Consider the following 26,698-nt stretch of genomic DNA (forward strand, 5'->3'; position numbering starts at 1 on the left):
AATCTCAATGCACGTGTGAAAATGGCGGCGACACGCGGCTCCTTATATAGAATCCGAGTCTCGCGAGAATCCGACAGCGGGATGATGACGTTCGGGCGTGCTCGGGTTAACCGAGCAAGGCGGGAGGATCCGAGTCTGCTCGGACCCGTGCAAAAAAGGCTGAAGTTCGGGCGGGTTCGGATTCAGAGGAACCGAACCCGCTCATCTCTACCTGCAGTGCACATGTTTTGCCCATTAGTGGGCTTTTTCGGTTTGCTAACAACTTTGAATAGGGCCCTTTATCTGTAAATGATATCACTGAGTTACCAGATGTAAATGCAGAAAGCCAGCATTACCGCCAATGAGAAGAAACAGAAACACGTAGCGGCAATAAGCAATCCTGCAAGAAAGAAACAGGTTCGGTGAATAAGCGTCATGTCATTTACAGCCGTGTTACACGTGGATCAATTCCTTATATGAAACAATTCTGAAAACAGCTTTGTTGTCACTAGTAAGTGCAGAATATGCGGAAGCCAGGGCCGGTGCAAGATTTCACTGCACCCTAGGCAAAGCTTCAACCTAGCACCCTCTAACCTGCAAACCTCTCCAACCACCACCTCCGCCCGAAGGGGAGATGCAGGTGGCCACTAGGTGGGCTGGGGTGAATTGCATCTTTATTCATATAGAAAGAAAAGGTAAAACAACACTCAAAGGACTTTTAAAGAGATAAAGAATATTGTAAACAAGTCACAAAATTTGACAGCTAACCCTAACTCAGATGCCGGCTGTGGGTATTCTGGTATCGGCATACTGAAAGGTGTCTGAATTTTGGTGCCGGTATTCTGAACACCAACATCCAATCCACCAGGGTGCCAACTACATCTTTTTAATTGCATGGGTATACATACTTACAGTATATACGCACAGACATACATATATTTGTATGTTCCTTATTGTGTTCCATCCCCCCATCTGTAAATTCATTACTGACCCGCATACAGAAACATCCTTCAGTTTTTCGCTAGATGAATTCAGTGGTGCCCTCCAGTGACTGCCGCCCCTAGGCAGCCGCCTAAAGCTGCCTAATGGTAGAGCCGGCCCTGGCGGAAGCTCAGCGTATATCATTTCCTAGAAATCCTGCGTTTGCCCCTGATGGTGTGTAACCATCACATGTATTTTGGGGAGTAACCTGCGCCCTAACCTGGGAATGCCTCACTGAGTACTGTGCACCTGCTGATATATTATATTCAGCAGCACAAAGCTGATTTATGGGCATAAGCGCAATACTAGGCAAATGATGCCACAATCTCACCCAGCTGCTGCCAGTGGAAGATGTAACTTACCCCCCTCACACACACAGATGCCGCCCCTGTCCCCACTGATCCCTATTACTAACACATAGCACATATATGTCTGACTTTCATCACTGTTAGTTACCTGTGTCTATAGGAACATAAGGGTCTTCTGTCCCCTGGACACCGGAATAGTCTGCGGAGACACCTACATGCAGAGGCGGATTGGCCATAGAGCTCACAGGGAAGATTCCCAGTGGGCAGACGCACCTGTGGGGCCTGTTTTGTTTGAGGACATGTGGTCCTATTTATAGACATAATGAATAAGATGCAAAATAATTTGCTTATATGAAAATTTCTTTGCCACTTAGCCTGTGATTGCAGATAATCTAGTGTGTGCTCTGACTGCCTGCTTGGCTGACATATAAGATTGAGTGAATAGTGATTGGGATACGGTTGGTGTAATAAGCAAGAAAATATATCTTTCTAAAGAATTATATACAGTAGTTTCCTAAATTCTAAAGGTGTTGATAATATTAAATTTTATTTCCTTTTAACTTCCCCCTTGATGCTGGACATGCCCACTCTCTGGAAAGTCTTGGGGGGAGGGGGAGGCTGCCATGGCCCATGGCTAGATCTTACACCCCTGGTGCTGCCCAAGTGGGGCCACTAGTACAATTTTTTCCAGAGCCGCTTTTTGTTCCCAATCCTCCCCTGCCTACATGTGTGGCTGATGTAAGTCCATGGAGAGAATAGAGAAGATGAGCAATGTGTATAGTAACATATAAATAATGAACATTTACTTTGCCTAGTGACGCTGCGACATGACATTTCCTGTGTGTTATGGGGGACGTGTTTCCGTCTCCTGTTACACAGCTATCTGAGTGTTGTGATGTAAATAATATGGGTGTCCACCTGGGGATAGACTCCCCATAATCTGCACCATCATCTGTCACTCAGCATGTGGGCATTCCAGCTGCAGCAGAACTGCACATCCCAGCATGTCCTGCCATAGTTTTGCTGTTAAGACATGCTAAAACTGTAACAGGGCATGCTGGGATATGTAGTTCCACACTAGATTGTCTACCACATGTTGCCTACACCTGCTATAGACACAGGTGAGTAGGCCTGTGTAAGCCATACATGTCACCCCAGTACTATTCTCACATAGTATATCTAGTATAACACTCAGTATGTAACTAGCGCTATATAGGATGTGATATAGAGAACGGAGGACATTTCATATGGCTGTAGTGACATAAAATTCTGAGTTGATGGCTGAGTGAAGCAGCAAGGACAGATGGAGGTGTCCATGGTAACTGCTAGGCCTATCAGATGGCTGAGGAATCTGGTGATGGGAGGGGCTTAGCCCTTACGAGGAGAGGACTGTAGTGATGGGAAATCTAGTTCACTTTGGTGATTAGTTCATTATGAACTAGTTCACTCAAAAGATTAGTTCAGAAGATTAGTTCATGTAGTTCATCACTTCACTCACTGGCTCTGAGACTGAGAGAAGTGAATGGAATTAGAAGTAGTCTAGACTATTACACATAGGCCCTCATTCCGAGTTGTTCGCTCTGTAAATTTCATCGCATCGCAGCGATTTTCCGCTTAGTGCGCATGCGCAATGTCCGCACTGCGACTGCGCCAAGTAAATTTGCTATGAAGTTAGGATTTTTACTCACGGCTTTTTCTTCGCTCAGGCGATCGTAATGTGATTGACAGGAAATGGGTGTTTCTGGGCGGAAACAGGCCGTTTTATGGGCGTGTGGGAAAAAACGCTACCGTTTCCGGAAAAAACGCAGGAGTGGCCGGAGGAACGGAGGAGTGTCTGGGCGAACGCTGGGTGTGTTTGTGACGTCAAACCAGGAACGACAAGCACTGAACTGATCGCAGATGCCGAGTAAGTCTGGAGCTACTCAGAAACTGCTACGAGGTGTGTAATCGCAATATTGCGAATACATCGGTCGCAATTTTAAGATGCTAAGATTCACTCCCAGTAGGCGGCGGCTTAGCGTGAGCAACTCTGCTAAAATCGCCTTGCGAGCGAACAACTCGGAATGAGGGCCATAGAGTAGGTATTTCTAATACTAGCTCATTGTAGGAGTTATAATCTTGTTCAAATGATCAGATATGTTTAATATGTCAGATTTTTTTATATCTAAGAAAAGCAATACGTTATATAGCAACCTTTAGAGTGACATATTTATCACTGCAATATTAATCCCATTGTTGGTACTAATTTTTACTTCATAATATGCAAGTGAAAAACGCAAATTCAGAGTAATATAATAAGTCACCTTTTTCTGCTTTTAAAATACAGTAATTAAAAGAAAAAAATGTCCCTTTGTCCAAATGTAACAGACCTTAGAGCAGAGCCGGCCATAGGCATAGGTAAATTAGGCAATTGCCTAGGGCATTTGATACGCCTAGGGGCATCAGCAGCTTCTGCTGACTAAAATGATATGCAGCATGCCTATATTGTGTGTGTAGCATTTCATATGCAGATACAGCCACAGTCACACAGTATATAGGCATGCTACATATCATTGTAATCAGCAGAATCTGCTTGTGCATCCTAGCCACATAGCAATGCAAATAAGATGCATTTTCATTCAAAAAAATGGTGCCAAACGTTGGCATTGAGGCAAGATTTATGAGGACACATCTGTATCCAAGCAGAGGCAGAGGTCACAGTGTTAGTGCCAGTGTGAGTGCTGTGTGCATGTGAGTGGGTTGGTTGTGCAGTAGTGTTCGGAATATGTGTAAGGAGCATTATGTGTGTCATGTTAAAATTCATTAATAATGTGCAACATATGTGTAAGGGGCACTATGTGTGTCATTATGTGTATAAGGGCATTAATAATGTGCGGCATATTTGTAACAGGGTACTATTATATGTGTGTCATTATATGTATAGAGGCACTAATAATGTGCAGCAAATGTGTAGGGGGCACTATGTGTGTCATTATGTGTATAAGGGCATTAATAATGTGCAGCATATGTGTAAGGGACATTATGTGTAAAAGGGCCTTAATAAAGGTTGTCATAATGTGTAAGGCGCATTATGTTTATAAGGACATTAATAATGTGTCTCATATGTGTAAGGTGCATTACTGTGTGGTATTGTGTGTATAAGGTGCTCTACTATGTGGCATTGCGTATAGAAAGGGCACTACTGTGTCATCTAATGTGAATAAAGAGCAATAGGGTATGGTGTAATGTGAATAAGGAGCAATTCAGTGTGATGTAATGTGAATAAGGGGCTCTACTGTGAAGAGTAATGTTTATAAGGTAAAGTGATAATACTGTGGGATGTAATATGAATTATGAAGACTATTGCATGATCAGATGTGAATAAAGTTGCAGTACTGTGTGGCGTAATTGGAATTGGGGGTACTATTGTGTGGCCATGCCCCTTGCCAGCAAAAACACACCTCTTTTTGGGCTGTGCACCAAATGTGCAAACTGTTCCTATTTAAAATGTAGGGGGCATAAACACCAAAATAAGGACTGCTACGGGTGAGGGATGATGGTGCTGGGAAAGAGGTGCAAGGTCAGAGGCGGAACCAAAATCTTGCCTAGGGTATCATATTGGTTAGGGCCGGCTCTGCCTTAGAGAGAGATAAAGTGGAGATGTTGCAAAGTAACCAATCAGCTTCTGCCCTTTATCTTCAACAGTATATAAAGTGACAGAAGCTGATTGGTTGCTAGGGGAACTGCTCCACTTTATGTCACTTGAAGGTTCACAGTACATATTCCCCTATGTCTTCTGTGGAGTAATCAGACCCTACTGGATAGCATGCAGAAGTGATAAAGCAGAAAGAGATAAAGTACCAGCCAATCAGCTCCTAACTTCCATGTTATAGGCTGGGTTTGAAAAATGACAGGAGCTGACTGGCTGGTGCCTTATCACCTTCTACTTTATCACTTCACCAGGCTTAATAAATCTGCCCCTGTGTCTTTGGCTGATTGGTAGTGACAGTGTACCTTGTGACCTAATATACTAGGTGAATTATTCATGGCTATATGCAGTACAGCAGGAGTGGCCAACCCGCGGCTCCTTTCATCCACCGCATGCAGCTCATCCGGCTCCTGGCCACCGCTGCCCTGCCTCCCCTTCCCCCGTGCTGTTCACCGCGCTACTGCTGTCAGTGAGGGGAGGAGAGCGCAGCATGCACCTCTCCTGCCCCTCACTCTCCGGCGGCTGTGTTACGCTTCTATTCAGCGCTGGTCCGTGAGCCAATCAGAGCTCGCGGACTGGCAGCTAATTGAAGAGAGATACCGCTGCCGGAGAGTGAGGGGCAGGAGAGACGTTTGGCATTGGTGGCACTGTGGAGACATGTATATCTGGCACTGGGGGGCATATCTGGCACTGTGGGGACACTGGCATTGGGGGCATAGCTGGCACTGTGAGGACATGTATATCTGGCACTGGGTGGCATATCTGGCACTGTGGGGACACTGGCATTGGGGGCATAGCTGGCACTTTTGGGACAAGTATATCTGGCACTGGGGACATATCTGGCACTGTGGGGACACTGGCATTGGGGGCATAGCTGGCACTGGGGGGACAGATATATCTGGCACTGGGGGCATAGCTGGCACTGGGGGGACATGTATATCTGGCACTCGGAGAACATGTATATCTGGCACTGGGGGCAGAGCTGGCACTGTGTGGGTACATGTATATCTGGCACTGGGGGCATTTCTGGCACTTTGGGGACACTTGCATTGGGGGCATAGCTGGCACTGTGGGGACATGTATATCTGGCACTGGGGGCATATCTGGCACTGTGGGTACACTAGCATTGGGGGCATAGCTGGCACTGTGGGGAAAAGTATATCTGGCACTGGGGGCATATCTGGCATTGGGGGCATAGCTGGTACTGTGGGGACAAGTATATCTGGCACTGTGGGGACAGGTATATCTGGCACTGGGGGCACAGCTGGCACTGGGGGACATGTATATCTGGCACTGGCCGGGACATGTATATCTGGCACTGGGGGCATATCTGGCACTGTGAGGATACTGGCATTAGGTGCATAGCTGGCACTTTGGGGCATATATATCTGGCACTGGGGGCATATCTGGCATGGGGCATAGCTGGAACTGGGGGGAAATGTATATCTGGCACTGGGGGACATGTATATCTGGCACTGGGGGCATATCTGGCACTGTGGGGACACTAGCATCGGGGACATAGCTGGCACTGTGAGGAAATGTATATCTGGCACTGGGGGGCATATCTGGCACTGTGGGGACACTGGCATTGCGGGCATAGCTGGCACTTTTGGGACAAGTATATCTGGCACTGGGGGCATATCTGGCACTGTGGGGACACTGGCATTGGGGGCATAGCTGGCACTGGGGGGACAGGTATATCTGGCACTGGGGGGCATAGCTGGCACTGGGGGGACATGTATATCTGGCACTGGGGGGGACATGTATATCTGGCACTGGGAGGACATGTATATCTGGCACTGGGGGCATATCTGGCACTTTGGGGACACTGGCATTAGGGGCATAGCTGGCACTTTGGGGGGCTGAAGTTGGGCCCTTGCCTCCTCTTGTGTTTGGGTCAGCCACAATTAAAAGGTTTAAATATTAGAATAAATAGGGACATTATTTAAATAGGCCATCCCTCCTTGCCTTAACTAAATAACCAGTAAGGTATGGGTGAGGTGAGCTATAACTGTGGGGGCATAATATGTGTCGGGGCATTAGTGCGGGGGCATAATATGGTGTCAGGGCATTACTATGGGGTCATAATATGGTGTCAGGGGTATTACTGCGGGGGCATAATATGGTGTCAGGGGCATTACTGTGTGGGGCTTAATATATTGTCAGGGGAATTACTGTGCAGCATAATATGGTGTCAGGGGCATTACTGTGTGGGGCATAATATGATGTCAGGGGCATTACTGTGTATGGCATAATATGGTGTCAGGAGCATTACTGTGTGGGGCATAATATGGTATCAGGGGCATTACTGTGTGGGGCTTAATATGGTGTCATTGCTTTACTGTGGGGTCATAGTATGTTCCTTACTTGCGAAATCACGCTTTTTTTGTGTGGCACTTTCCATCTGCGCATATTGACCCTTTAAAATGTTTATGCCATAAATGGGCACCACCCACATAGCATAAACTGTGTTTTTATACACCAATCTATGCCCCTCCCCTGCGTTAGCTTCACTCGCATCACTGCCCACCTCTGCCCCACCCCCAGTTCCTTTTTCCTTAAAAATAGCACTAAGTATATATATACACATTATGTCACACTTTAGGATAGCCCTTATACACATTATGCCACACATTAGGAGAGCCCATATACACATTATGCCACACATTAGGAGAGCCCTTATACACATTATGCCACACATTACTGCTGAGTCTGCAATGATTAAAACCTGAATATCTCAAATCTTGAGGCTTAATATACATGTTATAATTAGACCCAGGGAATATTTCAACAACTATTCAGCGACAAATAATTGTTCATGGGGCTTCAGTCTATATTATTACCCTTTAAAATAACAGTAGACACCAGATCAATAAAGGTGAAATTAATGTTGGTGAACCAGTAAATTAGGAGAACAATCCATACAGTTACCTTCATGTGTAATTAAGACTCTCAAGGGGGCAACAGGAGAACAGCATCTAGGACGGCAGACCACGTCAACTCAACTCTTAGGGATATCTGGGGCATAGTAGCAGCTGCTACAGAGGTTCTGCCTGTTGATACACAGCAGGCAGCCACCAGAGAATGTATGGGTCCCGGGGCTGCTGGGAGTGTGAGACACACACACTCTCACTTTATCCTTTCTACCTGGTGTAATGTGTATATGGGGCTACCTGGCATAATATGGTGTCAGGGACATTACTGTGCGGCAAAATTTGGTGTCAGGGCATTACTGTGAGGGTATAATATGGTGTTGGGTCATAACTGTGGGGGCATAATATTGTGTCGGGGCATTACTGTGGTGGTAAAATATGATTTCAAAGGCATTACTGTGGGGTAAAATATGGTGTTGGGCATTACTGTGGGGGCATTATTGTTATGCACACCAGTGCCTGCAGGAATGTACTGGTGTCTGAACTGTTATGCACACCAGTGCCTGCAGGAATGTACTGGTGTCTGAACTGTTATGCACACCAGTGCCTGCAGGAATGTACTGGTGTCTGAACGGATAGGGATGCAAAATAAATGAACTCACAGACAGACTGAGGAATATGACATTACGTACACAGAAGGTGATAGGGTAACAAAATAAACACAAAGTGAACAGAGAAGCCCAGAGGCTAAGAAACTGGGTGTCTCCCTATTATTAGGAATGCTCAGATGAAAAAAGCAAGATGTTGTGTTTTAATACGTAGAGAAACCGAAATGCTGTTGCTAAGGGCAACAGCAAAACCCTAAAGGGTTACCAACGGGTGTGGCAGTAAACTCCTTGGTCAGAGATGAAATGATAGACACAAGGAGAGTCTCCACAATCCTAATCCTCACTTGCAGTGCACAGGTTCAGCTTACTGCCACTAAACTGAATACCTGAACACCTTGCACAGTGAGACAGGATTTAGGCAGGCAGTCTGAGAATACAGCCGCAAACCTGCTAAGTTCACAGAGTAGCAAAAGAACCCCAGCAGATTAAACGACTGACTCCAGTCTTACTGCTAGGTCTGGATTGGCAGAGTGTAGTACCAAATCCCCAGGCCTATTTGCAGTAAGCAACAACAAATACAAAGCTACACAGTACTGGCTAACTTTCAGGAACTGACTAACCAACAAAGATTCAGCAGCATCTGCTTAACCTGAGAAGAGGCCTTATAAAGCAGGTGCTGTCCACGCCCCACTCAGACCTCACAGACTGTGAGCACAAAAACCAGCACCGGATCCCCTGCCGTGCACAGAGCCTGTAACCACTGCACAGCAAAAGACCCGAACCGGAGTATCAGCTGCGCTCAGGTTACTCCGCTAGCACTTGTCTCCCGGTTGCCATGACGACGTGGCAGCACAGGGCAGGAGACCCTAACAGTACCCCCCCTCTGACGAGGGGTCAAAGAACCCCTACCACCGGGTTTATCGGGGAACTGCGAGAAAAAAAGAGCGTATCAGTCTGGGGGCATGAAGATCACAACTGCGCACCCACGACCGCTCCTCCGGGCCATACCCCTTCCAGTGCACCAAAAATGAAAGCCGACCCCGAACCATCTTGGAGTCACGAATCCTTTCAACAACAAACTCCTTCTGGCCACGTATCAGAAGAGAAGAAGGTCTTCCACTGGAAGAAGGATTACTAATCGCCCGTTTTAAAAGGGAACAATGAAATGTTTTATTGATACCCAAAGAACGGGGCAGGTCTAACTGAAATGCCACCGGATTGATTACCCTGGTGATTTTATAAGGGCCGATGAACCGGGGGCCTAACTTATGAGATGGCTGTCTCAACTTCAAATTCTTGGTAGACAACCAGACGAAGTCTCCTAATTTGAAGCTGCAGGGTCTTTTCCGCTTATCAAAAACCCTTTTGGTCACTAATGACACAGACACAAGGGCTTTCTTCACTTTCCTCCAAATACCTCTAAGGACAGAAACCACAGGGGAACCACCAGGCGTGGAGTCCAGGGGGTCAAAAGAATTGGCCTTAGGATGATGCCCATACACACAAAGGAAGGGAGAGATCCCTGTAGCAGAGTGAGCCACGTTGTTATAGGCAAACTCCGCCATGGACAGATGAGCAACCCAGTCAGTCTGACACTTGGAGACATAACACCTGAGGAACTGCTCCAAGGACTGGTTCACCCTTTCAGTCTGCCCATTAGACTGCGGATGGTAGCCTGACGACAAGCTGACAGAAATCTGGAGATCAGAACAAAATGCCCTCCAGAATTTGGCCACAAACTGGGATCCGCGGTCAGAGACCACATCAAGTGGCAACCCGTGGAGACGCACAACATGCAGCATAAATAATTCAGATAGGCGTCTGGCCGATGGCTGCCCAACCAGTGGAACGAAGTGCGCCATCTTCGAAAACCTGTCAACGACAACCCAGGTGGCTGTCATCCCCGAGGATTTGGGCAAGTCCACCACAAAATCCATTGAAATGTGGGTCCATGGCTTAGATGGGATAGAGAGTGGATGTAATGGGCCAACAGGAACCCCTCTAGGAGTCTTATTTCGGGCACAGATGTCACATGCCCGAACCCACTGATCCACATCCTTAGCCACCGAGGGCCACCACACCGCCCTAGATAGCAACTCCCGAGTTCTGGCAATACCCGGGTGACCTGCCGACTTCTTGGCATGGAATTCCAGGAACACTCGCTGTCTTAACCTAGGAGGCACAAACAGAAGACCTACCGGAAGGTCTGGAGGAGCCTGCTCCTGTGCTCTAAGGACTAATGACAAGAGGTCCTGGGTAATGCCCACTTTAATACATGATGGGGACACAATGGGCAACGGCTCCTCGTGGTCTCCTGGATTGGAGCAAAACTCAGCGAGAGCGCATCAGCCTTGATGTTTTTTGACCCAGGGCGATATGTTATCAAAAAATTAAAGCGAGCAAAAAACAAAGCCCATCGTGCCTGCCTGGCATTGAGACGCTTCGCTGACTCTAAATATGCCAGATTCTTATGGTCGGTGAGAATTGAGACCACAAACTTAGCCCCCTCAAGCCAGTGTCTCCACTCCTCGAGTGCATCCTTAATAGCCAACAATTCCCGGTTACCCACATCATAATTCATCTCGGCAGGCGAAAATTTACGGGAAAAGTAAGCACAGGGATGAAGGCGATTATCAGACACTCCCATCTGAGAGAGCACTGCCCCAATACCCATCTCAGAGGCATCCACCTCCACCACAAAAGGACGCTCTGGATCTGGGTGTCGCAGCACCTTGGCCGAGACAAATGCCCTTTTGAGACGGGCAAAAGCCGCTTTAGCCTCACAAGACCAGTGAGCAACATCCCCCCCTTTCTTAGTGAGTGCCACCAAGGGCGCCACTATAGACGAAAATCCAGCGATAAATCGTCTATAAAAATTCGCAAAGCCCAGGAAACGCTGAAGCGCCTTCAAACTAGTGGGCTGCACCCAATCCAGGACTGCCTGTACCTTGGAACCCTCCATTTGGAAACCTTCTGGGGAGATAATATATCCTAGAAATGCGATTTGCTGAACTTCAAATTCGCACTTCTCCAGCTTCGCCCCAAGCCGGTGGTCTCTGAGTTTCTGGAGGACTAAGCGTACATGCTTCCGATGTTCCTCCAGGGAATGGGATAAGATTAGGATGTCATCTAAGTATACAACTAAGAATCTATCCAAATATTCCCTGAGTACATCGTTCATGAAATCCTGGAAGACTGCCGGGGCATTACAGAGCCCAAAAGGCATCACCAAATATTCATAATGCCCTGAGTGGGTATTAAAGGCAGTCTTAACCAACAAAGATTCAGCAGCATCTGCTTAACCTGAGAAGAGGCCTTATAAAGCAGGTGCTGTCCACGCCCCACTCAGACCTCACAGACTGTGAGCACAAAAACCAGCACCGGATCCCCTGCCGTGCACAGAGCCTGTAACCACTGCACAGCAAAAGACCCGAACCGGAGTATCAGCTGCGCTCAGGTTACTCCGCTAGCACTTGTCTCCCGGTTGCCATGACGACGTGGCAGCACAGGGCAGGAGACCCTAACAGTACCCCCCCTCTGACGAGGGGTCAAAGAACCCCTACCACCGGGTTTATCGGGGAACTGCGAGAAGAAAGAGCGTATCAGTCTGGGGGCATGAAGATCACAACTGCGCACCCACGACCGCTCCTCCGGGCCATACCCCTTCCAGTGCACCAAAAATGACAGCCGACCCCGAACCATCTTGGAGTCAAGAATCCTTTCAACAACAAACTCCTTCTGGCCACGTATCAGAAGAGCAGAAGGTCTTCCACTGGAAGAAGGATTACTAATCGCCCGTTTTAAAAGGGAACAATGAAATGTTTTATTGATACCCAAAGAACGGGGCAGGTCTAACTGAAATGCCACCGGATTGATTACCCTGGTGATTTTATAAGGGCCGATGAACCGGGGGCCTAACTTATGAGATGGCTGTCTCAACTTCAAATTCTTGGTAGACAACCAGACGAAGTCTCCTAATTTGAAGCTGCAGGGTCTTTTCCGCTTATCAAAAACCCTTTTGGTCACTAATGACACAGACACAAGGGCTTTCTTCACTTTCCTCCAAATACCTCTAAGGACAGAAACCACAGGGGAACAACCAGGCGTGGAGTCCAGGGGGTCAAAAGAATTGGCCTTAGGATGATGCCCATACACACAAAGGAAGGGAGAGATCCCTGTAGCAGAGTTAGCCGCGTTGTTATAGGCAAACTCCGCCATGGACAGATGAGCAACCCAGTCAGTCTGACACTTGGAGACATAACACCTGAGGAACTGCTCCAAGGACTGGTTCACCCTTTCAGTCTGCCCATTAGACTGCGGATGGTAGCCTGACGACAAGCTGACAGAAATCTGGAGATCGGAACAAAATGCCCTCCAGAATTTGGCCACAAACTGGGATCCGCGGTCAGAGACCACATCAAGTGGCAACCCGTGGAGATGCACAACATGCAGCATAAATAATTCAGACAGGCGTCTGGCCGATGGCAGCCCAACCAGTGGAACGAAGTGCGCCATCTTCGAAAACCTGTCAACGACAACCCAGATGGCTGTCATCCCCGAGGATTTGGGCAAGTCCACCACAAAATCCATTGAAATGTGGGTCCATGGCTTAGATGGGATAGAGAGTGGATGTAATGGGCCAACAGGAACCCCTCTAGGAGTCTTATTTCGGGCACAGATGTCACATGCCCGAACCCACTGATCCACATCCTTAGCCACCGAGGGCCACCACACCGCCCTAGATAGCAACTCCCGAGTTCTGGCAATACCCGGGTGACCTGCCGACTTCTTGGCATGGAATTCCAGGAACACTCGCTGTCTTAACCTAGGAGGCACAAACAGAAGACCTACCGGAAGGTCTGGAGGAGCCTGCTCCTGTGCTCTAAGGACTAATGACAAGAGGTCCTGGGTAATGCCCACTTTAATACATGATGGGGACACAATGGGCAACGGCTCCTCGGTGGTCTCCTGGATTGGAGCAAAACTCCGCGAGAGCGCATCAGCCTTGATGTTTTTTGACCCAGGGCGATATGTTATCAAAAAATTAAAGCGAGCAAAAAACAAAGCCCATCGTGCCTGCCTGGCATTGAGACGCTTCGCTGACTCTAAATATGCCAGATTCTTATGGTCGGTGAGAATTGAGACCACAAACTTAGCCCCCTCAAGCCAGTGTCTCCACTCCTCGAGTGCATCCTTAATAGCCAACAATTGCCGGTTACCCACGTCATAATTCATCTCGGCAGGCGAAAATTTACTGGAAAAGTAAGCACAGGGATGAAGGCGATTATCAGACACTCCCATCTGAGAGAGCACTGCCCCAATACCCATCTCAGAGGCATCCACCTCCACCACAAAAAGACGCTCTGGATCTGGGTGTCGCAGCACCTTGGCCGAGACAAATGCCCTTTTGAGACGGGCAAAAGCCGCTTTAGCCTCACAAGACCAGTGAGCAACATCCCCCCCTTTCTTAGTGAGTGCCACCAAGGGCGCCACTATAGACGAAAATCCAGCGATAAATCGTCTATAAAAATTCGCAAAGCCCAGGAAACGCTGAAGCGCCTTCAAACTAGTGGGCTGCACCCAATCCAGGACTGCCTGTACCTTGGAACCCTCCATTTGGAAACCTTCTGGGGAGATAATATATCCTAGAAATGCGATTTGCTGAACTTCAAATTCGCACTTCTCCAGCTTGGCCCCAAGCCGGTGGTCTCTGAGTTTCTGGAGGACTAAGCGTACATGCTTCCGATGTTCCTCCAGGGAATGGGAGAAGATTAGGATGTCATCTAAGTATACAACTAAGAATCTATCCAAATATTCCCTGAGTACATCGTTCATGAAACCCTGGAAGACTGCCAGGGCATTACAGAGCCCAAAAGGCATCACCAAATATTCATAATGCCCTGAGTGGGTATTAAAGGCAGTCTTTCATTCATCCCCCTCTCTTATTCGGATTAGATTGTACGCCCCGCATAGGTCAATCTTAGAAAAAATGGTGGCAGTACGAAGCTGGTCAAACAAGACCGAAATGAGAGGCAGTGGGTATGAGTTTTTAATCGTGATACGGTTCAATTCCCTGAAGTCGATGCAGGGTCGCAACGAACCGTCCTTTTTACCCACAAAGAAGAACCCCGACCCAACTGGAGACTGTGAAGTTCTGATAAATCCCTTAGCCTAGTTCTCCTGAATGTACTCTGCCATAGCCTGAGTCTCAGGACGTGACAGGGAGTACAACCTGCTCTTGGGAAGCTTAGCATTTGGCAACAAATCAATGGCACAGTCATAGGGGCGATGGGGAGGTAGTACCTCTGCAACTTTTTTGGAGAACACGTCCGCAAAATCTGCATAACACCCTGGCAATCCTGGCAAACTTAGCTGCGAGAGCCTGACTGGAAGGCTCAAGTAACTCCTGAAACAATCAGTACCCCAACTAAGAATCTCCCCAGACACCCAGTCAAATTGAGGATTGTGGGCCCTTAACCAGGGTAACCTCAACACCAATGGGGCAAAAGTACAGTCAGTCACATAAAAGGACAATTTTTCAGAGTGGGTGGCTCCAATAAACAAAGAAATCTGGCTAGTGCAAGAGGTAATTTTACCTTGGGATAATGGTTCCCCGTTTAACCCACAAATCTCAATTTCCGATGCCAAGGGTACTAAGGGAACAGAGTGTTTCAGGGCGAATTGGCGGTCCATAAAAACCCCGTCGGCCCCACTGTCCACAAAGGCCTCAGTCTTGACAGCTTGACCGAGGATCTTCAAGGTCACCGGAATGATAAAAGTCTTCTTGGGAAATTCTGACTTCTGGCCTGACAGGATATTTCCCATCACCCTCAGGCCCTGAAGTTTTCCGGCTTTTCTGGGCATGATACTACCACATGACCTTTATTCCCACAGTACAAACACAACCCCTGCTGTCTCCTCCGCGTCTTCTCACGCGAGGAGAGGCGGGTAGCCCCAATCTGCATAGGCTCCTCGGAAAATTCCTCAGAGTCTGAGGTTCCCTTGGGAAATAAGGAAACCTCGGTCTCCCTTTCAAGCCTACGCTCTCTCAGCCGTCTATCCACCCGGATGGATAACTGCATGAGCTGATCCAAGCTATCAGGCAAGGGATATTGTACCAGTTGGTCTTTTATCTGGTTAGAAAGACCTCTTTGGTACTGGTGTCTCAGGGCTGGGTCATACCACTGGGTATCATGGGCCAACCTCCGAAACTCCGTACAGTAAACCTCAACTGGCCTTCGCCCTTGCTTAAGGATCGAAATCTGAGCCTCGGCTGAGGCCGTCTTGTCAGGGACATCATACAACATGCCCAGTGCCGTAAAAAAAGCATCAACACTTTTAAGCGACGGACAGTCAGGCAGCAACCCATATGCCCAGACCTGTGGGTCTCCTTGTAGCAAGGAAATCACTATGCCCACCCGCTGAATCTCCGACCCTGAAGACTGAGGCCTAAGCTGGAAGTACAGCTTGCAGCTCTCCTTGAAACAAAAGAACTGCGAGCGATCTCCAGAAAAACGATCCGGGAGATTTACTTTCGGCTCCTTAACCCCTGAAGGTGCTGCTGCTGCAGGAGTTCCGCCAGCGGCCTGGGAGGTGTGCATTTTAATGGACAAATCATTAAATTGTCGAGTCAGGACCTGCACCTGATCGACCACCTGTTGCAACGTATTTTGAGGGGTATGCTCCATATTCCCACAAAATTTCAACAGGAGTATTAGGCTGCTGAATATGTTATGCACACCAGTGCCTGCAGGAATGTACTGGTGTCTGAACTGTTATGCACACCAGTGCCTGCAGGAATGTACTGGTGTCTGAACTGTTATGCACACCAGTGCCTGCAGGAATGTACTGGTGTCTGAACGGATAGGGATGCAAAACAAATGAACTCACAGACAGACTGGGGAATATGACATTACGTACACAGAAGGTGATAGGGTAACAAAATAAACACAAAGTGAACAGAGAAGCCCAGAGGCTAAGAAACTGGGTGTCTCCCTATTATTAGGAATGCTCAGATGAAAAAAGCAAGATGTTGTGTTTTAATACGTAGAGAACCCGAAATGCTGTTGCTAAGGGCAACAGCAAAACCCTAAAGGGTTACCAACGGGTGTGGCAGTAAACTCCTTGGTCAGAGATGGAATGATAGACACAAGGAGAGTCTCCACAATCCTAATCCTCACTTGCAGTGCACAGGTTCAGCTTACTGCCACTAAACTGAATACCTGAACACCTTGCACAGTGAGACAGGATTTAGGCAGGCAGTCTGAGAATACAGCCGCAAACCTGCTAAGTTCACAGAGTAGCAAAAGAACCCCAGCAGGTTAAACGACTGACTCCAGTCTTACTGCTAGGTCTGGATTGGCAGAGTGTAGTACCAAATCCCCAGGCCTATTTGCAGTAAGCAACAACAAATACAAAGCTACACAGTACTGGCTAACTTTCAGGAACTGACTAACCAACAAAGATTCAGCAGCATCTGCTTAACCTGAGAAGAGGCCTTATAAAGCAGGTGCTGTCCACGCCCCACTCAGACCTCACAGACTGTGAGCACAAAAACCAGCACCGGATCCCCTGCCGTGCACAGAGCCTGTAACCACTGCACAGCAAAAGACCCGAACCGGAGTATCAGCTGCGCTCAGGTTACTCCGCTAGCACTTGTCTCCCGGTTGCCATGACGACGTGGCAGCACAGGGCAGGAGACCCTAACAATTATATGGTGTTGGGTCATAACTGTGAGGGCATAATGTGTCTGGCCATTACTGTGGTGGTAAAATGTGGTGTCAGAGGCATTACTGTGGGGGCATAATATGGTGTCGGAGCATTACTGTGGGGGCATAATATGGTGCCAGGACATTACTTTGGGGTCATAATATGGTGTTAGAGGCATTTCTGTGTGGGGCTTAATATACTGTCAGGTACATTAATGTTGGGCATAACATGGTGTCAGGGGCATTACTGTGTGGGGCATAATATGATGTTGGGGCATTACTGTGTGGGGCTTAATATGGTGTTGGGCATTACTGTGGGAGCATAACATGGTTTCAGGGCATTACTATGGGGTCATAATTTGGTGTCAGGGGCATTACTGTGTGGGGCTTAATATATTGTCAGGGGCATTATTGTGGGGCATAATATGGTGTCTGGGGCAATACTGTGTGTGGCATAATATCTTGTCAGGGGCATTACTGTGTAGGGCTTAATATGGTGTTGGGCATTACTGTATGCGGCATAATATAGTGTCAGATGCTTTACTGTGAGATCATATGTCTCTCACTTGCGAGACCACACTTTTTTTGTGGCACTTTACATCTGCGCATATGGGCCCTCATTCCGAGTTGTTCGCTCGCAAGGCGAATGTAGCAGAGTTACACACGCTAAGCCGCCGCCTACTGGGAGTGAATCTTAGCTTCTTAAAATTGCGACCGACGTAGGCGCAATATTGCGATTACTAACTACTTAGCAGTTTCAGAGTAGCTCCAGACTTACTCTGCCTGTGCGATCAGTTCAGTGCTTGTCGTTCCTGGTTGACGTCACAAACACACCCAGCGTTCGCCCAGGCACTCCCACCGTTTCTCCGGCCACTCCTGCGTTTTTTCCGGAAACGGTAGCGTTTTCAGCCACACGCCCCTGAAACGCCGTGTTTCCGCCCAGTAACACCCATTTCCTGTCAATCACATTACGATCGCCGGAGCGAAGAAAAAGCCGTGAGTAAAAATACTTTCTTCATAGTAAAGTTACTTGGCGCAGTCGCAGTGCGAACATTGCGCATGCGTACTAAGCGGATTTTCACTGCGATGCGATGAAAAATACCGAGCGAACAACTCGGAATGAGGGCCATTGTCCCATTAAAATGTTTATGCTATAAATGGGCACCACCCACATAGCATAAACTGCATTTTTATGCACCAATTTATGCCCCACCCCTGTGGTAGCTCCACCCACATCACTGCCCACCTCTGCCCCACCCCCAGTTCCCTTTCAGCACAAAGTATGTATATATATATATATATATCCTATACTCCATACTCACTTTGATGGCACCTAACCCCGGGTTTTCTATACCTATCCTATATCGTCTTGAACTGTGAGTACTGTTTTATTGTTTGCTCATTTGCTTATGTACTGTGTAACGGGCGCTGCACACACACGCACATATATATACAAACACACACAGTATACATACACACACACACACACACACACACACACACACACACACACACACACACACACACACACACACACACATACACTACACCTTGTGTATGTAAAGTAAATATATTTATACCTTGTGCATGTGTATAGATGGATAGATAGATAGATAGATAGATAGATAGATAGATAGATAGATAGATAGATAGATAGATAGATAGATAGACATTTGCTATCAGCGCTAATGATATTATACTTCAAATCTGTGTGTATGTAGCAAAGAGGGGATTTGGTCATATTTTGATCAGAACATTTTGGCTTGTAGCATACCTCCCAACATTGTGGTCAATGGAGCGGCAGCAACCGCAAAGGCGCACACATGTGATCTTAAAGAGGGCATAGCCTATGTGAAAGTGGGTGGAGCTTCCCATTCCCATCACTGTGGGGGTGTATGTAGAGCAGTGGTGTGTGCTCTCCCAACTACCCTACAACCACAGGGCATATTACAGCCCACGAGGGAGATAGCGGGACAGTCCTAGGAAAACGGGAGTAATCCACTGAATGCAGGACAGTTTGGAGGTATATTGTAGCCCATCATCAAGGGACCCCAATATTCTGAAAGTCCCTAACCTAGCCTATAGACTCAGCACGCCATTGCAATGCAGGCAAATGTACCTTCCACCTACATAGGGGAACATCCATACAGGGCTGGCCTGTGAGCCAAACCCAAGAAGGCAATTTATAGACTTAATTGTACACTGCCATGACAGCACTAGGAAAAATATTTGGAAACAAAACAGAAAAGAAATATGCCCGTGCTCGGCTTTACCATATTGTACATATTGTACCAGCTGGTAGCCATATTCATGCCATATATGTATACAAAGAAGAATCCATTAGCTGTTGTCACTAACAATAACATACTACAAATCTGAGTGTATGTAGCAAATAAAACAGAGGGGATTTGGTCATGTTTTGATCAAAACATTTAAGCTTGCAGCCACGTCAAGGGACCCCAATATTCTGCAAGTCCCTATCCTAGCCTGCTCCAATATATTACTGGATGGGGGGCACAATGGAGGTCCAGAGCCCGACAGCAACACCCCCAGGAGGACATCTAATGATGGGGAGAGTCTCAGGGTGGCCACAGGATGATTTATCAGGATAGTGCTGCGGCTGCTGTTAAGTGCTGTCAAGTCAATGGTGACTCATGGTGACCCTGCGGATAGCTGCACTGAACAAATTCAGATCTTCAGTCAAGCGGCTCAGTGTTGATAGTATGATGTCTACAGTTGTTGTGACTGTATCATGCCATCTCGCTGCTGGTCTTCCTCTTTTTTGTGACCTTCAACTTTTCCAGCGGAGCACAGGGAAGGCAGGAACTGGAAGCGGAGGCTATAACACTGGAGCTAGGTGGTGGATCTTACACTGGGGCATAGGAGTGTACTGAGCGGCTCACACTTCCCTATGGGAGCTGTCTGCATATCTGGAAGAGATGCTGGAGGAGGAGGGCTGCAGAAGAGAACTACAGCAGCAGCTGTTGGGGATTCTGAAGCAGCATCTGGAAGTTGATCGCTAGGTTTTTCTTCTGTGGTCTGTTTTTTTGGGACCTGTCCACTTTGGAGGGCCCGGCCACTAGTGAATGTTTGATGGCATAACCCTAAGGATGCTGACAAACCAAACATGATATTAGCCTCCGCCAAATATCATGCAGCTCTAAAATCCAGAAGGGAGGCGGTACTCATAAGTAGCCGTTCATCAAACAGAAAGCCGCTGGTGATTGGTACACGCTTGTTCGGTGGTATAACCATAGCAGCCTCCACCTTCTCTTGTGTTTCCTTGTCATCCAGAAAATAAACTTGTTCTTCTGGTGCCGCTCTGTCTTTAATGATGTCCACTGCTGCTGCTGCTGCTTCTTCTTCTGCTGCTGCTGCTGCTTCTTCTTCTGCTGCTTCTTCTTCTTCTGCTGCTGCTGCTTCTTCTGCTGCTGCTTCTTCTTCTTCTGCTGCTTCTTCTTCTTCTGCTTCTTCTTCTTCTGCTGCTGCTGCTTCTTCTTCTTCTGCTGCTGCTGCTTCTTCTTCTGCTGCTTCTTCTTCTTCTGCTGCTGCTTCTTCTTCTGCTGCTTCTTCTTCTTCTGCTGCTGCTGCTTCTTCTGCTGCTGCTTCTTCTTCTGCTGCTTCTTCTTCTGCTGCTTCTTCTTCTTCTGCTGCTTCTTCTTCTGCTGCTGCTGCTTCTTCTTCTTCTGCTGCTGCTTCTTCTTCTTCTGCTGCTTCTTCTTCTTCTTCTTCTGCTGCTGCTGCTGCTTCTTCTTCTTCTTCTGCTGCTGCTGCTGCTTCTTCTTCTTCTTCTTCTGCTGCTGCTGCTGCTTCTTCTTCTGCTGCTGCTTCTTTTGCTTCTGTTTCTTCTTCTGCTTTTTCTTCTTCCCGCTGTTCTTCTTCCAGAATGCTCCCATTGCCATTGTCTCCAGCCTCAATATCGGGGTCCGACTTTCTCTCCGACTTTGGTCTCTTCCTATATGTACAAAAATAATGAAAAGTGTTCAGTAGCAGAACATAAACCATTGGGGTCGCTATATCCTATATGATGTCACAGTGCAGTGTATAGAGGCACATTATATAACACGGTAGCATAATGTATTACAGTACAGCACAGGAACACAGGGCAGCCTATGATATCACAGTATAGCACAGCAATGCAGGAGTGGTTGTGTTCTACTTTCCACTATATATCCTGCTAAGTGCAAACAAGAGTTCTGATAAAAGGGACAGGTCTGCAAGTTATTGTCACTCTATTGGCTGTGCTAATATAGCATATTACTGTCTATTAGTGTGTCAGTAAAATCATATTCTCATACGCTGACAGCAGAGTGCCTATATTAACCCTTTCTATTATACTGGTAATAACTAATCCTCCTGTTGTCTACTGTAGGTAAATAAACTGTAACATTGAAGGTTATTCAGGTTTATTAGCAGACAAAAAAATCCCACTAATGGGTAAAATCATGTTGCACTGTGGGTAGGGCAGATGTAACATGTCCGGAGAGAGTTAGAATTGGGTGGGTTATATTGTTTCTGTGCAGGGTAAATACTGGCTGCTTTATTTTTACACTGCAATGTAGATTTCCATTTGAACACACCCCACCCAAATCCAACTCTCTCTGCACATGTTACACCTGCCCCACCTGCAGTGCACATGGTTTTGCCCATTAGTGGGCTTTTTCGGTTTGCTAACAACTTTGAATAGGGCCCTTTATCTGTAAATGATATCACTGAGTTACCAGATGTAAATGCAGAAGGCCAGCATTACCGCCAATGAGAAGAAACAGAAACACGTAGCGGCAATCAGGAATCCTGCAAGAAAGAAACAGGTTCGGTGAATAAGCGTCATGTCATTTACAGCCGTGTTACACATGGATCAATTCCTTATATGAAACAATTCTGAAAACAGCTTTGTTGTCACTAGTAAGTGCAGAATATGCTGAAGCTCAGCGTATATCATTTCCTAGAAATCCTGCGTTTGCCCCTGATGATGTGTAATCGTCACATGTATTTTGGGGAGTAACCTGCGCCCTAACCTGGGAATGCCTCACTGAGTACTCTGCACCTGCTGATATATTATATTCAGCAGCACAAAGCAGATTTATGGGCATAAGCGCAATACTAGGCAAATGATGCCACAATCTCACCCAGCTGCTGCCAGTGGAAGATGTAACTTACCCCCCTCACACACACAGATGCCGCCCCTGTCCCCACTGATCCATAGTTGCCTACCCTCCCTCATTCTGCAGGAGACTCCCTGAAATAGTAGCAATCTCCCTCACTCTCTGAATAGTCCCTCAATCTCCCTGAAAAAAAAAGAGAAATCAGAGATACATACATTCAAATGGGAACATCAGTGCCATTTCTCTGTATTGGTTATAAGGCACAATGACCCCTATGGCTACATGCATTTTAAAGGTTTCTTGTGGCCACTTACAGTATATGGAACCTCTTGTAAAACACAATACACAGAAAAATCCTTCAAAATATCAGTGTGTTTTCTTCAACAAGTAGATCTTACTAACTTTGGGGCTCATTTACACTTGGATGTAAGTTTTTTTCATGACACGTCTCTCAGTTGTAGCAGTACACACCCACGCTGATAAGTGCTACTTTTACAATCTCCCTGAAATGCATTTTCAAAAGTAGGCAAGTATGCACTGATCCCTATTACTAACACATAGCACATATATGTCTGACTTTCATCACTGTTAGTTACCTGTGTCTATAGGAACATAAGGGTCTCCTGTCCCCTGGACACCGGAATAGTCTGCGGAGACACCTACATGCAGAGGCGGATTGGCCATAGAGCTCACAGGGAAGATTCCCAGTGGGCCAACGCACCCGTGGGGCCTGTTTTGTTTGAGGACATGTGGTCCTATTTATAGACATAATGAATAAGATGCAAAATAAGTTCCTTATATGAAAATTATTTTGCCACTTAGCCTGTGATTGCAGATAATCTAGTGTATGCTCTGTCTACCTGCTTGGCTGACATATAAGATTGAGTGAATAGTGATCGGGATACGCGGTTGGTGTAATAAGCAAGAAAATATATCTTTCTAAAGAATTATATAGTTTCCTAAATTCTAAAGGTGTATCATATAATGTGCTGATAATATTTAATTTTATTTCCTTTTAACTTCCCCCTTGATGCTGGCTAGTTCTTACACCTCTGGTGCTGCCCAAGTGGGGCCACTAGTACAATTTTTTCAAGGGCCGCTTTTTGGTGGTCATTCCGAGTTGTTCGCTCGCAAGCTGCTTTTAGCAGCTTTGCACACGCTAAGCCGCCTCCTACTGGGAGTGAATCCTAGCATAGTAAAATTGCGAACGAAAGATTAGCAGAATTGCGAATAGAAATTTCATAGCAGTTTCTGAGTAGCTCGAGACTTACTCTGCCACTGCGATCAGTTCAGTCAGTTTCGTTCCTGGTTTGACGTCACAAACACACCCAGCGTTCGCCCAGGCACTCCCCCGTTTCTCCAGCCACTCCCGCGTTTTTCCCAGAAACGGCAGCGTTTTTTCGCACACACCCATAAAACGTCCAGTTTCCGCCCAGAAACACCCACTTCCTGTCAATCACATTACGATCACCAGAACGAAGAAAAAACCTCGTAATGCCGTGAGTAAAATACCTAACTGCATAGCAAATTTACTTGGCGCAGTCGCACTGCGGACATTGCGCATGCGCATTAGCGACTAATAACTCTGTTGCGAAAAAAAAATAACGAGCGAACAACTCGGAATGACCCCCCTTGTTCCCAATCCACCCCTGCCTACATGTGTGGCTGATGTAAGTCCATGGAGAGAATAGAGAAGATGAGCAATGTGTATAGTAACGTATAAATAATGAACATTTACTTTGCCTAGTGACGCTGCGACATGACATTTCCTGTGTGTTATGGGGGACGTGTTTCCGTCTCCTGTTACACAGCTATCTGAGTGTTGTGATGTAAATAATAAGATTTTATTCACCGGTAAATCTATTTCTCGTAGTCCGTAGTGGATGCTGGGGACTCCGTAAGGACCATGGGGAATAGACGGGCTCCGCAGGAGACTGGGCACTTTAAAGAAAGATTAGGTACTATATCTGGTGTGCACTGGCTCCTCACTCTATGTCCCTCCTCCAGACCTCAGTTAAGGAAACTGTGCCCGGAAGAGCTGACATTACAAGGAAAGGATTTGGACCCAGGGTAAGACTCATACCAGTCACACCAATCACATCGTACAACTTGTGATAAACTTACCCAGTTAACAGTATGAACATAACCTGAGCCTCACTGAACAGATGGCTCATAACAAAAACCCTTTATTACGCAATAATTATATACACGTATTGCAGAAAGTCCGCACTTGGGACGGGCGCCCAGCATCCACTACGAACTACGAGAAATAGATTTACCGGTGAGTAAAATCTTATTTTCTCTAACGTCCTAGTGGATGCTGGGGACTCCGTAAGGGCCATGGGGATTATACCAAAGCTCCCAAACGGGCGGGAGAGTGCGGATGACTCTGCAGCACCGAATTAGCAAACTCAAGGTCCTCCTTAGACAGGGTATCAAACTTGTAGAACTTAGTAAAAGTGTTTGAACCCGACCAAGTAGCTGCTCGGCAAAGTTGTAATGCCGAGACCCCTCGGGCAGCCGCCCAAGAAGAACCCACCTTCCTTGTGGAATGGGCTTTTACTGATTTTGGATGCGGCAATCCTGCCGCAGAATGAGCCTGCTGAATTGTGTTACAGATCCAGCGAGCAATAGTTTGCTTTGAAGCAGATGCACCCAGCTTGTTGGGTGCATACAGTATAAACAGCGAGTCAGTCTTTCTGAGTCCAGTCGTTCTAGAAACATAAATCTTCAAAGCCCAGACTACATCGAGTAACTTGGAGTCCTCCAAGTCACGAGTAGCCGCAGGCACCACAATAGGTTGGTTCAGATGAAAAGATGATACCACCTTTGGCAGAAACTGCGGACGGGTCCGCAATTCTGCCCTATCTGCATGGAAAATCAGGTAGGGGCTTTTACATGATAAAGCCGCCAATTCTGACACACGCCTAGCCGAAGCCAAGGCCAACAGCATGACCACTTTCCAAGTGAGATACTTGAGCTCCACTGTCTTAAGTGGCTCAAACCAGTGGGATTTCAGGAAATCCAAAACTACGTTGAGATCCCACGGTGCCACTGGTGGCACAAAAGGGGGCTGAATATGCAGCACTCCTTTAACAAATGTCTGAACCTCAGGCAGTGAAGCAAGTTCCTTTTAAAAGAAAATGTGTATGGCCGAAATCTGGACCTTTATGGACCCTAGTTTTAGGCCCATAGTCACACCTGACTGCAGGAAGTGTAGGAATCGCCCAAGCTGGAATTCCTCTGTAGGGGCCTTCCTGGCCTCACACCAAGCAACATATTTTCGCCATATCCGGTGATAATGCTTTGCTGTCACGTCCTTCCTAGCATTTATTAGCGTAGGAATAACTTCCTCCGGAATGCCCTTTTCTGCTAGGATCCGGCGTTCAACCGCCATGCCGTCAAACGCAGCCGCGGTAAGTCTTGGAACAGACAGGGCACCTGTTGCAACAGGTCCTGTCTGAGAGGCAGAGTCCATGGGTCCTCTGTGAGCATTTCTTGCAGTTCCGGGTACCAAGTTCTTCTTGGCCAATCCAGAACAATGAGTATAGTTTTTACTCGTTTTATCCTTACGATCCTCAACACCTTGGGTATGAGAGGTAGAGGAGGAAACACATAGACTGACTGGAACACCCACGGCGTTACCAGAGCATCCACAGCTATTGCCTGAGGGTCCCTTGACCTGGCGCAATACCTTGTTAGCTTTTTGTTGAGACGGGACACCATCATGTCCACTTGTGGCATTTCCCAACGACTTACAATCTGCAAGAAGACTTCTTGATGAAGTCCCCATTCTCCCGGGTGTAGGTCGTGTCTGCTGAGGAAGTCTGCTTCCCAGTTGTCCACTCCTGGAATGAACACTGCTGACAGTGCTTGTATGTTATTTTCCGCCCAACGAAGAATCCTGGTGGCTTCCGCCATTGCCACCCTGCTTCTTGTGCCGCCCTGGCGGTTTACATGGGGGACCGCAGTGATGTTGTCTGACTGGATCACGAGTAGGTGAGCACTCTGCCTCCACCACAGAAGAGACACCCTGGCCCTGGGGGATAGGGTGATCAGCCGATGCATCTGAAGATGCGATCAGGACCACTTGTCCAGCAGATACCACTGAAAGATCCTTGCATGGAACCTGCCGAAGGGAATGGCTTCGTATGACGCCACCATCTTTCCCAGGACTCGCGTGCAGTGATGCACCGATACCAGTTTTGGTTTGAGGAGACCTTTGACCAGAGTCACGAGCTCCTGAGCCTTCTCCTCCGGGAGAAACACCTTCTTCTGGTCTGTGTCCAGAATCATGCCCAGGAAGGGCAGACGTGTCGTAGGAATCAGCTGCGACTTTGGAATATTCAGGATCCAGCCGTGCTGTCGCAATACATCCTGAGAGTGTGCCACGTTGATCAGCAACTGCTCCCTGAATCTCGCCTTTATGAGGAGATCGTCCAAGTATG

The 26,698-nt window shown here is 47.2% G+C and overlaps 1 protein-coding gene across 1 annotated transcript in view; it reads right to left on the bottom strand.

The window, feature by feature from the left end:
* LOC134949761 (rap guanine nucleotide exchange factor 1-like) overlaps positions 1 to 26,698 on the bottom strand; it is a 149,916-nt gene that overhangs the window by 11,809 nt on the left and 111,409 nt on the right. Inside the window, exons 5-6 of the mRNA XM_063938504.1 lie at positions 22,972 to 23,005; positions 20,911 to 21,100 (exon numbers count right to left, since the gene is read on the bottom strand). Coding sequence (XP_063794574.1) covers positions 20,911 to 21,100; positions 22,972 to 23,005 — 224 coding nt within the window. The remainder of the gene's footprint in view (positions 1 to 20,910; positions 21,101 to 22,971; positions 23,006 to 26,698) is intronic.

Source organism: Pseudophryne corroboree, chromosome 8 (genome assembly GCF_028390025.1).
Source record: "Pseudophryne corroboree isolate aPseCor3 chromosome 8, aPseCor3.hap2, whole genome shotgun sequence".
NCBI lineage: Eukaryota > Metazoa > Chordata > Amphibia > Anura > Myobatrachidae > Pseudophryne > Pseudophryne corroboree.